General features: G+C 52.0%; 1 protein-coding gene across 1 annotated transcript in view; it reads left to right on the forward strand.

The window, feature by feature from the left end:
* NUDCD3 (NudC domain containing 3) overlaps positions 1 to 14,645 on the forward strand; it is a 56,994-nt gene that overhangs the window by 37,784 nt on the left and 4,565 nt on the right. Inside the window, exon 4 of the mRNA XM_039524728.1 lies at positions 3,682 to 3,825. Coding sequence (XP_039380662.1) covers positions 3,682 to 3,825 — 144 coding nt within the window. The remainder of the gene's footprint in view (positions 1 to 3,681; positions 3,826 to 14,645) is intronic.

Genomic DNA, 14,645 nt, shown 5'->3' on the forward strand with positions numbered 1-14,645 from the left:
AGAGTGTGCGTGTTTGGATGGGGCACGATCATCTGGCCCATCGCAGGTGCGGCATTTCTGCAGCTACTTGGACATCCATTAGCCCAGAGGAGCTAAAAAGGGCCGCAAGACTCCAGGCCAGTTTAACAATCTGAAGGGCTGATGCACTCAACAGTGGGGGAAATCTTAAAACCACGTCTTCCCACCAACATCGCTTCAGTCTTGCCTGGCTGCAGTTTAGCAGCTGCTCTGAATCCAGGGGCTGGTTTTGGCTAAGCACTGAAATAGCTGGGAGGTGGGGCTGCAGGCCCTTCAGGAATGTAATCATGTATTTCTTTTCCGTCAAGGTGGCCTCCCTGGTAGCCATCACCTCTGCCCAGAAGGCGTCAGACTGTAGGGTCTGATCTACTGAGGAACGCTACTGCACATTTGGCAGTGATGGGGTCGTTCTTTGAACAGAGTTGGGCTGTATCCCAAAAATTAACTCGTTGAGCCTAGAAAATTGTGCTCCCTGCTTTGTCCAAAGCCATCTTGCCCAAGAGACCAGCTGGTCTGGAGCCCTCAAGAGCTACATCCACTGCACATAGGAGTCCCAAGTTCAAAGCTCTATTTATTCTTTACCATCTGGCATCTACAAGGAAAGAGAGTTTCAAAATCTGCTATTTCAAGATGGTTAAAATGGTGCATCCATGAGGCCTACAAGTCAGTGTGTCTGTGTCCAGCAACCAGCATCCAGACCTACTCTCTGAGAGCGGTAGCAGCCTCTGATGCACCACATTAAGCCGCAGCAGGTGCTGCCGTTGGTAGGAGGGCGTGCCACATTGCGCCATCCCAGGAGTAGAGAAGGAATTTAAAACCCTGTACTTCTGTTTGCTCTGAACCCTCCCTGAAGGTGGCCTGCTATAAAAATCCCATTCCTTAAAGGATCTGTGCAATTAGTGGAACAGGAAAACTTATTCTGATGTACTGAAATTTTCCTTTCTCTGAGTTCCAAGGTCTACAGCGCCGACCCTCCCTTGTTTAGAGTATTTCTTTGGCCTGTTGGCTCATTGATTAGTTCATGACGGTGTGCTCTGCTGTTGGAACTCAGTTCATTGCTAGTGGGCATAAGCTTGTTTGGAAATTTCAGTCCACAGGGGGTATTATCCTGTGCTGTGAAAACAGTCTCAACTTGTGCATTCTTTGGTGTGGCTGGTGAAGCCCTCCCATATCAGGAACTGACAGGTCTGGTTTTGACTATGTATATTCAAGCTGAGAGCCCATTGGGTTAATGGGTCTGTGTCCTTGTAACTCAGAGAGAGGAAATTTTCAATAAATGTTCCTATTGTGGGAGCCTAATTGTGTTGTATCAGGGTCTCTCCTGTCTTTAGCCCATGCGTGCTTATAGATCCAGAGCTCCCCCAATGAAACAGCAAGTCACGTCCGTCTGGGGAATCCTGGTGCCGTATCACTTTACAGATCAGCTTGGAATGCCTCTCCATCCGCTCTGGGTCTGTCCACAATCTCAGCAAACGCTCCCCTCAGCTGTACCCCCTGCCCTATAGTCTCTAATAGGTGTCATTTCAAATACGAGAAGCCATACTCCATTGACTTTATTAAAAATAATACTGCTGTCCTGGCATCTTCCTGAGTCTGATCTTCTTTGAAACATTGCTGTAAACTTCTCAGGTCCTGGGCACACTTATCTTGGCCTTGTTACTGCCCGGTGTCTGGTTGTTCCAAAGAGGTCACTTGGAGAAGTACATCCAGCCTCAAGTGGCTTCTCTTTTAGCCACCTCAGACTAAAGAGATTGCAGGCTTGTTTAAGGATTCATTTGTTTGCTGAACTGTGGCTAAATCACTGACCTCCCCTTTGGAGGCTGCCGGCTTATTCTGTTCCATGCTGTGGGAGCAGTACCCTGCAACACTAATTCTGCTTAGAAACTGCCTGTGGTTAAATCTCTGACAGCTCCTGTCTTCCCTCAGCGCTGGGAGTTCCGAATGAACGGGGCCAGGCTGAGAGTCCTTGAGGCTGAAGCCCTCTGTCCACGGAGCAGCAGCCAGGCTCTCTTCACAACCCTCTGCCTTGGAGGGGCTCGGTCTCCAAGGGTGAGATAGGAAGCTGGCTCTGTGACGTGGCCTCTCTGAGAGGCTATGTCTGACGTGGATTCCCTCAGCTCAGTTCACAAAGGCCCACAAACATCTGTCAGATAGAAATTTGCTTCCAGTCATGTCTGTCCTGGGCTGGATCGAAACAGGAGACTTATTGCTGTTACCAGTCCCTTGAGCCAGCCAGTTCTCCCAGTTCCTTTGTTCCTGAATTTCCCTTTGGGCTCCTCTCAACGGGCCTTTTGTTTGATTTAGAGACTCCACTCAGCTTACACGTGGGTATTTTAGATATATCCGTCTTGCACAGTCTGGGTTGAGCAGTATTTAAGCTTAGTGGCTCTTGCTTTCCCTGTTTTCCCCTCCATTGTGTGCACTGGGTGTTCTCAGGTCCTCTCCAAAGCTTCACAGGGACCTGTCAGAAGTGGCTCATTTTTTTTGGTTTTACCGCTGTAGCATCTGTCAAATGCAATTGTGGTGCAGTCCCTGGCTGGAGCAGCTTCAGTCTATCTCCTGCCCGCACTGAGTCACTAGAAATCACCTAGGTAATGGATAATATAAGAACATTTCAGATGAGAACTGCAGAGCGAAATCTGGGGGAACTCTGGGAGAGTGTGCAGGCAAATCTAGCGGTAACCCCCTCGCCTCAGCGCTAAGGCAGTGTTTGAAAGATGGGGCAGTTCCCTTTCCTGAATATGTTTTTATAGAGGGAGAACCGGGCTCCCCCCAGATCCCGTTCTTCAGTGACTGCAGCTTGAGGCTGGGGAAGAAAGAACAGATGGTCTCTTCTGAGACTGAAAGTAACACCACTTCATGAACCAAGCCAGCAGTTGCCTCCACCTCCTTTGGGAAGAAGCATGTCCCCTCCACAGCAGGTCTGACCAGGGACTCCCATATGGCAGCATTGCCGCTGTGTGAGGGACCTGGCCTCATTCCTGTAGAGGGCATGCCAGGAATAAAACCTTCCTTGACTTTGCCATCAGCGCTGTCTCTTTGCTTCCATTTCCTGCCCTGTCCTAATCTGTGCCATGTTCCGCCCCACCCCCGTGACCCACATGCTCTCCAAGCCCTACCACGGATGCAGCAGGAGGCATAGGACCAACCCAAGATCACAATTTTCATGCTGTTTTTCGGGTTAATTCTGGAATCTCCATCAGTTGCAGGTGTCGATGTTAAAGCACATGCCAAGCTGTCTCTCTTCCCCCCCCCCCCCCCAAAAAAAAAAACAAAAAAACCAGCAAATACGCTTTGTCTTTAGCACGAGAGTGAAGAATTCAGGGAGAGAGAGACTTCAACCCTGTGGAATCCTTTGCAGAACAGAAATCCCCTCCTCATTCCCCCTGTTCTCAAAGTTGTTGAGGCACGCACTCAAACTGCAGCAACAACAAAGGGCACATGAAGAAGTCCCCAGTAGAGTAAATGACTGCACGTACATGGTTTTCCATCTCCCTGAAGCTGTGGCAGGATTCCCAGCCTCCGTGCTCTATAAAGAGCTGATTGCTTTCCTTTCTCTCATCCCCAATGAGTGCACTCGACCCCCCCTCCTGCCCCCAGCAAACACAGGGGAGAAAGCAGGAGGGAATGTCAGTTTTGATTTCCTTGTCTCTGTGCTTCCAGGTGTCGGTGGATCTCAGCAGCAGCTCGATTTGCGTGGCCGTGCTGGAGGGGAGCAGCCAGCGTGTCCTCATGGAAGGGAGACTCACCCACAAGATCAACACGGAGAGTTCCCTATGGAGTCTGGAACCAGGGAAATGCATCTTGGTAAGAGCGGCCTCTTTTGGGCACCCGCTTCTCGCAGTCACCCAGCGGGAGGGACACGCCCGTTGGCTTTGTGTCTCCTTGCCCCTTGCCCAAGAAGCAGCCATCTGCAAAGCCAGGGTGGTAGCAGCCTTTGCCAAATCAAGGGGCCTGACTTGGCTCTACCAACCAAATGCTAAATCTCTCTCTTCCCTCCCTCTGCAAATGACTCACACTTCCACTCCCCACCACATCTCTTCACTGGCTGCATGGCTGTATCGACAGCAAGTTCGAACTCCCCACCCCTCTGCCCTGGCTTCTGCTGTCTCTCCTCTCTTGCCCCTGAGCTCTGCTTGCTCTACTCACCTCATTGCTCTCCTTTCCTGTGCCTGGAACCCCAGCCCTCCTCGTTCTTCTCCTTCAGCTCCCTCCTTGAATCCTGCTGGCTCTTCCCTCTGCTGTCTGCTCCTGTCTTGCCCGACCTCAATCACCACTTAAACATGTCTCTGTGATCCACCACTCTGTAATGCGAATCACGTGATTCCTTCCAACCCTCCCCTCCCTCTGTCTCTCCCCTGTCCTGTCCTGTCCTGTGTCATCTTATTTAGACTAGAAGTTCTTTGAGGCAGGGACTGTGACGTGATGTGCACAGTTGTGGCGTTATACTAATACTTACTAGAGGTGAGCATTAGTTGGCACAAGGGGTGGGAGCTGTGGTCCCTGCTAATCCGGGTGCTCTGAGCTCTGCCCGTTCATTTCGAGAGCCGTAACTGGGCAATTCTGCAGACTTAACCACCTGGCAGCTGATGAAAGGGAGAACTTCACATTGTTATCACATTTCCAATGCGTACTAGCAGTCAGTGCCCAAACGTCACTGCGGTGGTCTTGCTTCCCAGCCTGCGACAGCCTCGTCCAGAAGAGGATCCCCAGGGCCCTACCCACATGGCAGTTTTGTCAGCACTTTCTTGCTTAGTCTTTTATCTCGCTGCCCGTCAGTGTAATACGTGGGCATCTTCCACATAAAATCCATAGCAGTAACCAAGTGCGTAGTGGGTTTCATGGAGTCTCTGGCATGTCTCCTTTCTGGGATCAAAACTCTACTTGGAGGAGGGGTTTGCATTTGTTTGTTTACATTTTATTAACTTATTTTTTGATTGGTTGGGGCATAGGAGAGGAGGGAGGGGTGGGGATGGGAGGCTGGGGGCAGGAGGGGGTTGGGGGCAGGGGGCTTAGGGGCAGGAGATGGGGGTTGGGGTAGGGGGCATAAGAGTAGGGGGGCCAGTGTTTAGTGTCCTCCTTACTGTCCCTGATATAGTTTGTAGGACTGGTTCTTGTAGACTGTCCTGGAGCTGGTGACTTTGCTGGCAGTGCTGGCCTGTGTGGAATGACAGGAGCTTTCCTTTTCAGTGGCCATTGAAAACCATTGTTAGCCTGGGGAGAGCCTAGGCTGGAGTGGGTGTAAATGCCCATGTAAAAAAATTGCTTTCCCACCGCTGATCTTGATCCAGCAGAAGTTGTGGTGTGGGTGGGATGTTACTGGCCCTATCTGCCCAAGGTGAAAAAGCTGCTCGGCAAAGCCTGGATGGGGACACTTGGAGCGGCTAGTATCAGTGCCCTACTTCTGCATGCACCAGCTGTCTCTGATACTGATTGGCTGCGGAACGTGAGGTGTAATCATTAGCTCAGGGCCAGCTGACTGAGGGAGGTCTCCCATGGCTTCTCCTCATCGTGGATGGGAACCAACAAGTGTTGCAGCCACATCTGGCCAGCTGGTCCTCCTAAGTCCCCCCCGCTATGTAGTGGAAATTAGTCCAAAAAAGCCCCGATGCCAGTCGTGGTGGTGTTCCAATGTAGGCATCCCACTGCTGTCAAGTGACCTCAGTGTGGTCTATCCTCGCGCACATGCTGAGCCATCACAAGGATAAATGAAGGAACTGGCCACTCCATGCCCTTGATGTCCTTGCATCCAGTGAGTCTTTAGACCCTAGGCTTCTAGGGAAGAGCAGGCCAGGTGGCATTCAAGGTGTAGGAATAAGATGTGGCCACCCCTAGGCTCAGACTCTGGCATAGAGGGGGCTGCGCAGGAAAGGAGTGCCCCAGAGTTAGAAGAAATCTGTACAACGGGACCATGTCGTTGTAGTTAGTTTGTTGCTCAAGTGGTAGCAAGTGGCAATTGTTAAATCTCTCTGCCAGGAGAACAAGTGACCTTCCTTTGGGGCCTGGTTGTGCTGCTCTCTGGGAGGAAATGTACAGAGTGTGGCCGGCTCTGGCACCAGGAATAGCAGATGTTGCACAAATGGACCAAGTGCCCCTTTCCTGAGTCTCCACATAGCTTCCTGCAATCTGGAGGAGAGGATTATTGGTGCTCCATTGCACCACCAGGCTTTGGGTCACTAGAGGGATTCCCCCCCGCTCCCCAAGGAGGTAATGGAAAATGGTAAGCAGCCAGCTGGAGGGCAGAGGAGACACCTCAGTACCATGACGTCCACTAGGGACAGCACTGTTGCGGATGGTAGTACATGGAAGACTACGGTGATGGGCAGCTGTATAAAACCCTATGATAGGTCGTGCTAAGAAAACTGGAAATCTAACCAAAGAATTGTGTAACTCTTGGATGGCTTCTGAGAGAGAGAACCATGTCTTCTAACCTGTCACCTCCTTTGGAGAAGGTTAAAGTAGCAGATAATAGTGATGTAATTTACTTCGATTTTCCAGAAAAGGTTTTAATAAGGTCCCTACTAGATGAATAAGGAAAACAAACAAGAAACAAAGACATTCTGTAGGAGCTTTGCAGATTGTGCAAAGGTTAGTCATGGGAGCTCCCAGGTCAGTAAGAGGACTTGTGTTTGTTAAATAACTGATTTGGAGGAGGAAGGGGACAGCGAGATGGTGAAGTAAGATCAAGGGCCTTCTCCAGCTCCCGTTGGAGTCGACGAGAGTCTTTCATTGCCTTGAGCAAGCTGGATCAGGCCATCAGTGAGTGAAAACGATGGAGGATTGTGAGAATCTCCAGCTGGCTTCTAACATATTGATGGTGGGAGTGTGGGGTGCAGGGCAATGAGGCGGTAGATGAAATTACACTTGAAGGTAATTGGAGAATAGTGAGTAATTCTCAAGCAGGACTGTCTCCTTTGCTGCTCACAGAATAGACACGAGTGGTTTGCTGGTTCCTCGGCTTCATTCATTGTTTGCAATTCGACCGTTTGTTAATGAATTGTTGTAACTCTTGCTTGCGCACAGCTCCCTGCAAGCATTTGGTGTGTGAGCTGTACGGGTTAGGTAAACCGCCTGGTCTTGTTTCTGGTTTGCGATTGGTTAAGCAACACAAGCTTGTCCTTCTGCAGCACTTGCCCATTTAAAATCCAGTGGTGATGACTTCACGGCGTTGCACTCTGAAGTTTTATTTCCCACAGCTGTGTGTGCTGGCCAAACTTACGGTCACCACCGCGCTCACAGGAAGCGAGAGCAGCCAAAGCAAACTCGTAACACGTCGAGTGACTCTTCATGGGGGATCTTTGCAGCGTTCCCCGCAGCTGGGGCATTGGCAGCAATAGTCCAACCTTCTCCTGAGCGCTGCTCTGTGGGATCATTGTGGAGAAAGGGTTAGGAGTTACTGAGATCAGCAACGAGCGATTGCCTGCTGCACAGAAAACAAACAGGTGCACAGCATGCTATTTGAGCTGAGCACACATCAGCGGAGCCCCACGCACAGAGCTGCTTCTGTGCACACGCAGGCTCACAGCAGACATGTACCTGTTGTCAAGCTGTCCATCTTGCAGACATTGGGAGCAGGGACAAGATTGGTATGAAAGGTGGCTTCTAGATGGAGGCAGCATTGTTGTAGCAAGGTTGGTCTCAGGCTATTAGAGAGACAAGGTGGGTAAGCTCAAAAGTTCATGTCTCTCCCCAGTAAAAGATCTGACCTCACCCACCCTGTCTCTCAGGTGGCTTCTAGCCAGACCATAATTGAGGCTAGGGCCATCTGCCTATTCAGGGTGGTGATGTCTGCTCTGCTCCCAGCAGTCTGGCTTTACTGAGGGGGTCAGTCTGCTGTTCAGACTGATTTCTTGAGTTGAAATCCAGCATTTTTTATCTTAGTTTGAGAGATTTCATATCTCTCCTGTCCAGGCTCTCTCCGTCTTCCACAATCCCATCTCAGTTTTCCAGGCTGTAGGTATGTCCTTTCCCTTAGCCCATGGACCCTGCCATGCCCCTCTAATGGCACGCCAGGTAAGTGTGTAAGCAGAGGGTTGCAGTGCTCCCCATGCCCTTTGATTACACAAGGGTGTCTATTTGTCTGCCTGTCCAGCTCCCTTTTCTGCGCCTTCCAGCTCCCTGCTGCTTGTCTCTCATCTGTTCCTCATCTCACTTCCAGCTTCCTCACCCCATCCTGCACCACATCTCCTCCTTCCTCTGCTCATCTTAGTCAACGTTTATTTTCTCCTGATTATTATTATTATTTCTTATTATTATTAAATACAAACAGGGCTAATCGGGTTAATTTTCCTTGTAATCCATCCACCCCATCCTAGCGGCTTTCCTGTACTCCTCTCTGTTTCACTGTCCTATAGTTTTTGTCCCCACATGCCACAGTCTACCTGTTTAACCAATTTGTCCTCCAGTTTCTTATGCTGGTTTCCTCTGCATTTATCCTCCTCAATGCTCCCTTAGTCTCTGCCTAAAAGGAGCACCACTGAAGTGTCTTGCTTAATTACGTCCAATTTGCAGGTGACCAGACTAAAGATCAATGTATTTTCCATCCTCTCCTCCAGCATGTTTGTGAAACACGTTAGAGCCTTAGTCCAGCAAAGGAAGAAATCCAATGGCTGTAATTTCCCAACCTAATTCTCTACCTCTTACCGTTTCTTGATGCCTTTTAGTGCTTGGATGCTAGCTGGACCTGTGCTCTCCAAACACCTAAGCTCAGTTTTTATTGTCTCTCTGGCTTCACTGTCCTAGCTAGCCTGCATCTTTCTAGTTTCTCGGTGACTGTCATGTGACACTGTGTGAGGTGCCTTTGCAAACTCCTGGTCCTGTGTATAATCTCCTCTGCGTTCCCCTTCTCCATTACACCAGTTAGCTTGTCAAAGAGTGAGATTAAAATAGATTTGCATGAGCTGTTTTTAGAAACCTGTGCTCGGTGTTGTGCACAACACATCCCCCCACCCAACCCCACGTTTGCTAGACAGGCTGTTTGAATTTGTTACAAAGTCCTGCCTAGAACAGCTCTGAAAGAACTTGTCTGCATAGCACCCAGGGAGCTACTGGGGCGATGTTAATAATTGGTCTCTACTTCTCTAGATCTCTTCTGTTCCTGTGTCGAAAATCGCCCCGACACCAGTGACCTCTCCTGCCTTCCATGAGCAGTTGGCGACGGCTCCAAGTTAATTCCTTTAACGTCCTTGAGTAGGTTCCATTGGAGCCTGCTGATTTTTAAGCAGGCTCCCCACCCTCCCAATATTCCCTCACTTGCTCTTGAACAATTCTGCTGCTTCTCTCGTTTGGCTGTTCACCTCCTTCTCTGCTACCTGATTGCTCATTACTGACATTCTTCTCTAGCTGGAGCTGAAGTAAAGTTGGCATTTAGTACTTCAGCCCTGTAATTTGTTCCCCTTCCTACCTTGTTCTCTCCCTCCCCTGGGATGTTATTTTTAAAGTCTTTTGCTTCCTCCCTCCCGTTCACATCCCAACACAGCAGGTCTTGCAGGATCTGGACCACTGCGACAAGCTAACCAGGGTGGGACCCAGTCTGTGCTTGATGGCAGACCTCCCACCTATGGAAAACCCTCTGGCTCTTGGGACAGTGGGTGCTGACCCCAGTGCCCCCAGGAGAGGTGCTCTGCTGCAGGGACTGGGTGCAAGGAGGTGGTGCTCTGCCCTCCTGAGTTGTGTCCCTTCACGGGGTAGCGGGCTGGTGCGCTGTGCCGGTGCTGTCTTTCGACTGAGACAAGCAGAATCCACATCAGCATCAGGCTTCTCGGCCTCATGTTTTGCCCTCCTCGGTGCTTAGCCCCTATCTACCTTCAATCAGTTTCTTACTCCTCTATCCAAGGCCTCATTCCTATCTCTCATCTCATCTCCAGTCCCATCCCATCATCCTTGGAACCTCTTCCCTCACCCAGACTGACCAGGCTTCCCCCTCGGCTCCATCTGTTCAACTTACACCTCGGTCCTCTCAGCAAGAGTCTTCCCTGAATCCCTGGTGACACTGGTCCCGCAGATCCTCAAAGATGAGGTGCCTAACTCCCCTGGACACCCATGGAAGTTAGGCACCTCAATGCCTTTGAGGATCTGGGCCCCTGTGTCTATTACTTCCCCTGGCTGCCTCATTGCTTTGTACAGCTCAGAGCACACCGTGCTGTAGCAAGAATACATTCCACACCAGGAGGGGATAACTCCTGCAGCCTGCACAATATCGGCTCTGGTAACTTTAGGGGGCCTCTGGGGCGGCAAAATGAAGCTTCAGTTCTAGAAAGTGCCCTGCTGGTTCCCTCTTATAAACCAGTCCAGCTGCTGCGTTCTCCCTCCATTTCAACCAGAGGTGAATGACCCTTCTAAAAAGCCTGTAAGGGGCTCCTCTGGTTGAAAGGCATTCTAGACGTGTCAAGTGCTGGCCAGTCATTCTAGACGCGTCAAATGCTGGCTGGTCAAGGCCCTGTGCGCTCAGCAGCAATCTGGACCTCTGTCCTGCAGAATGACCCATGGTTTCTGGGGCCCTGAATTCAGCCATCAGCTGGAAGTCATAGAATCATAGATTATTAGAGTTGGAAGGGACCTCAGGAGATCATCTAGTCCAAACCCCTGCTCAAAGCAGGACCAATCCCCAAATCCCTAAATGGCCCCCTCAAGGATTGAACTCACAACCCTGGGTTTAGCAGGCCAATGCTCAAACCACTGAGCTATCCCTCCCTGTCCTGGAGCAGCTTCAGGGAAGTCCCATGGTCTGTGTTCTACAGGAGTCAGACTTAGGTGGTGACAATGGTCCCTTCTGGCCTCAGGGTCTAAGAATCAGTTGTGACAAAGTGGGACTGTTCTTACTGGGGCCTGTGGGTGCTGTGTTGGTAGGGGCCTGTGGCTGCTGTGTTGGTGCCTCAGTGCCCCGGTGCAGTTCTCAATATCTAGGTGGTGGATCAGGGTATGTGATTGCTGCAGAGCAAAGGGCCGGTATACCCAAATGCCTGACACTCTGTCTCCTAGCAACTGATGGCCTGGGCCTCTTCTGCAAAGGTGCAGGTGTTGGAGACAAAGGGGTCAGGTGACCGCCTGGCCCGGGAGGAGGTGCTGGGCAGACTGAAGCTGGCTGGGGAAAGAAGGGAAGCAGGGAGAGAGGGCTGTGATCCCCACTGGGGGCTGTGGGGCTCCTGGGGCCCCAAGATGGACCTAACAGGGGGGATCCTGGTATCTGTGCCTGCAAGACTTGTGTTGGACTGTGTTCCTGTTGTCTAAGTAAACCTTCTGCTTTACTGGCTGGCTGAGAGTCCTGGTAAATCGCAGGGAGCCCGGGGGTGCAGGGCCTGACTCCCCCACACTCCGTGACATCAGTGCACAAAGTTTTGATTTGTATTGAATTCAATAAGGAAATGAATAGTGCGGGTCAAGTCAGTATTTCTCTTTGCAGTGCGATTCGGTTCTCTTCATGCTGCCCCAACAGGTTTGCTGTGGATGTGCAAAACCCATCGTTTGGGCCATCTGTGTTGCGGTTTGCGGGGCGGTGGAGACTACAGGGTACTTCTGTTCTTTAGGGTTTGCTAGGTCGGCTGCTGTCTGACTGCTCAGCCCCATCTTAACTCAGGCCCCTCGAGTGTCTGCATTATGATAGTCTTCAATACATGAGCATGTGCAATTTTACCACAGGACCCCGCTTCATTCAGTTGACAGGATGGGACAGTGCTCAGGGAATGATTTAGGATTGTGTAGGAAGGGGACACTCCTCCCTTTGAACCCAATGGCAAAACTCCCTCCTTTTTTTTTTTTTATAGTGAGACAGGATCAACCCTTAATGAAGCTGTTGTCTGTGGCAGTGGTTCTCAATCGGGGGTCCGCAGGGCCCTGTGGCTGAAACCCAGAGCTCCAGCGCCACCCGCAGGGCTGAAGTCAGGAGCTGGGGCTGAAGCCCCGATCCCCGGTGCCCTCCATGGGACTGAAGCCCTGATTCCTGGCACACCCCGTGGGGCTGAAGCTGGGAGGCGTGGGGCTGAAGCTCACAGGCTCGGACCCCCGAGCCCTAGTGCTCCCTGTCGGGCAGAATTGGGAACATGGATGGCATTGCTTCCCCCCCCCACCCCAAACTGCAGTGGAAGAGCCCAGCAGTCCCAGGAGCAGCTCCACCTCCCCTCCCCACATCTCCTCTCCCCACCCTCTGGCCAGGTCGGAGGCGGGAAGCTGGTGCCATGGAGCAGGTAGCCGCAGCATTCCCTTGTCTCCTGCTGAATCAGGGGCGGCTCCAGGCCCCAGCACGCCAAGCGAGTGCTTGGGTCGGCATGCCGCTGGGGGCGCTCTGCTGGTCGCCGGGAGGGCGGCAGGCGGCTCCGAGCGGTGGACCTCGCGCAGGCGTGCCTGTGGCGGGTCCGCTGGTCCCGCGGCTGGGGTGGAGCATCTGCAGGCGTGCCTGCGGGAGGTCCACCAGAGCCGCGGGACCAGCGGACCCTCCGCAGGCACGTCTGCGGGAGGTCCACCGGAGCCGCGGGACCGGCGACCGGCAGAGCGCCCCCCGCGGTGTGCCGCCGTGCTTGGGGCGGCGAAATCGCTAGAGCCGCCACTGCTGCTGATGTCCTAGGTTGAAGCTGCTCCTCAGCTCCCAGCCCTGTTGCTTCCACAGAGGCAGCCAGTAAGAGCCCCCTGGGTGGGGAGACCCAGCTCCGTGGCTGGCAGACCCCTCCAGGAACAGGGACCGCAGGGGAGCTCTCTGCCAACACACAGCCCCCGTCCCTGCACCGTGAGCTACCCCCTGTCTGCACACAGCCCCTAGCTACCCTCTTGCTTGCACCATAAGCTGTTTTCAAACTTTTTGAGCTAAGCTCCCCACCTTTTGAGTTATAATTTTTGGTTGCCCACCCCGCAACCTGGAGGCTGGGTGGCCTGCTTAGGTGAGTCAGGGGGTGGAGATGGCACTCCCTCTCTGGACCCTGCTGTGCAGAGCTGGCTCGAGCCCCGCTGGCCCCTGCCCCCGTAAAATAGAAGTCAAACTATGCCTATGCCCAAGGCCCCTGCCCCGAGGCCCTCCCTGCCCCCGCTGGGCCATGGAGTTTTTAATAGCATGGGGGGGGGGGCTCAGAAAGAAAAAGGTTGAGAACTCTTGGTCTGTAGGACCCCTGCCTTGCTTGTTGCAGAAATTGGAAGGTGTGTAGTGAATCAAGCAGGCGACTGCAGGAATATAGCCTGGCCCTGTGGTTTAGGCAGTTGAACGCTGCTTTGTAGAGATGGATTAATCCCTGCCTCTGCCACAGAGTTCCTATGTGATGCTGGGCAAGTCACTTACTCCCAGCTGGTCACTCCCTGTGTTCCTCATCTTCCAGGTGCCCAACTTGAGACACTGGGGTCTGATTCACAGGCATGTTGGGCGCTCACAGCTGCAACTGAAGTCGCTGGGAGCTGCGCTTGGCATGCATGACGGGCTCTATAATGCTTACTACTTTCGTGCCGTAGACACCTCAAATTGGGCACCCATAATGAATGGACACTCTCGTCCTTAATCTCTGTGTGCCTCAGTTCCACCTCTGTAAAATGGGGATAATGCCCCATGCGCGCACACATGGTGTTTGTGAAGCATTCAGCTCCTGGAGTGAGGAGCGCCATAGAAAAGTCCAGGAGGGAATGAATAATTCTGCCTTCAGAGCAGGGTTTGATTTTGGAGCTTAGATGGTTCTGCAGTAGATGCCATGGCCTACGCCAGGCCCCGATTGCTGCTCCTAATGCAGAGATCCCTAATGGAAGGGAGAGTCCAGCTGGACCCAGCTTAGTCACCTGCAGGTTGGAAGCCTGTGCTCACAGTTCAGCAGTCATTCCTCTGTCTCTAAAGCCAAACTGTGCAATGACCAGGGGAAGGAATGCACCAGTTTGGCTGGAATCCCTGGCGCTATCTGTGTTGGAATATTTTCCTGGCTCCTCTTGCCCAGAGGGCTTGATCCCAAAGTGCCCCTGCCCTCCTCGCCTCTGTTAACCGGCTTCTTTCCTTTGCTCGGGAGAAAATCTCCTTGCTTCATAACTTTAATAGCTGTGCACTTCTGCCCATGTTTCCCCTCCGGAGCTGTTGAGAGCATTGACTAAATTGCATTGTCTGACTTTATTGATGATCTTGCAGAGGTGCCAACGCATGCCATATATCTTCTTCACTGCTGAGATTATTGTTAAAATAAAAAACACACTGGAAAAAAAAACCCAAAAAACATCTCGGCTGGCCCCAGCACCGTGGGCAAGAGAAATACTGATTGCTAGGAGCTCCTATCTGTATCGGATTCCCTGCTTCTGCTTCCTTGTTTGTCTCAATGTGATGTTTACACACGTATATTTCTCCCTCACCTGGCTCTGCTGTGTCATCTCCCCCCTGCCCCCCCCCACCAGCCATGACTGCAGCCCAGGACATTGGGCTCTGGCCCGGCCTGTTGAAAGCGTTATAAATAGGGTGACCAAATGTCCCGATTTTATAGGGACAGTCTCGATTTTTGGGTCTGTTTCTTATATAGGCTCCTATTACCCCCCACCCCTGTCCTGATTTTTCACACTTGCTGTCTGGTCACCCTAGTTATGAAGGAAAATCTTCTGCCCACCCCTGTTCTGCTGGCCATAGGCAGAGCTGCTGGGGCTGTCTCTGACGTTCTTGACTGTCTTCACATGGCAGTGAGACT

This window comes from Mauremys reevesii, linkage group 2, assembly GCF_016161935.1.
Source record: "Mauremys reevesii isolate NIE-2019 linkage group 2, ASM1616193v1, whole genome shotgun sequence".
In the NCBI taxonomy this organism is placed as follows: domain Eukaryota; kingdom Metazoa; phylum Chordata; order Testudines; family Geoemydidae; genus Mauremys; species Mauremys reevesii.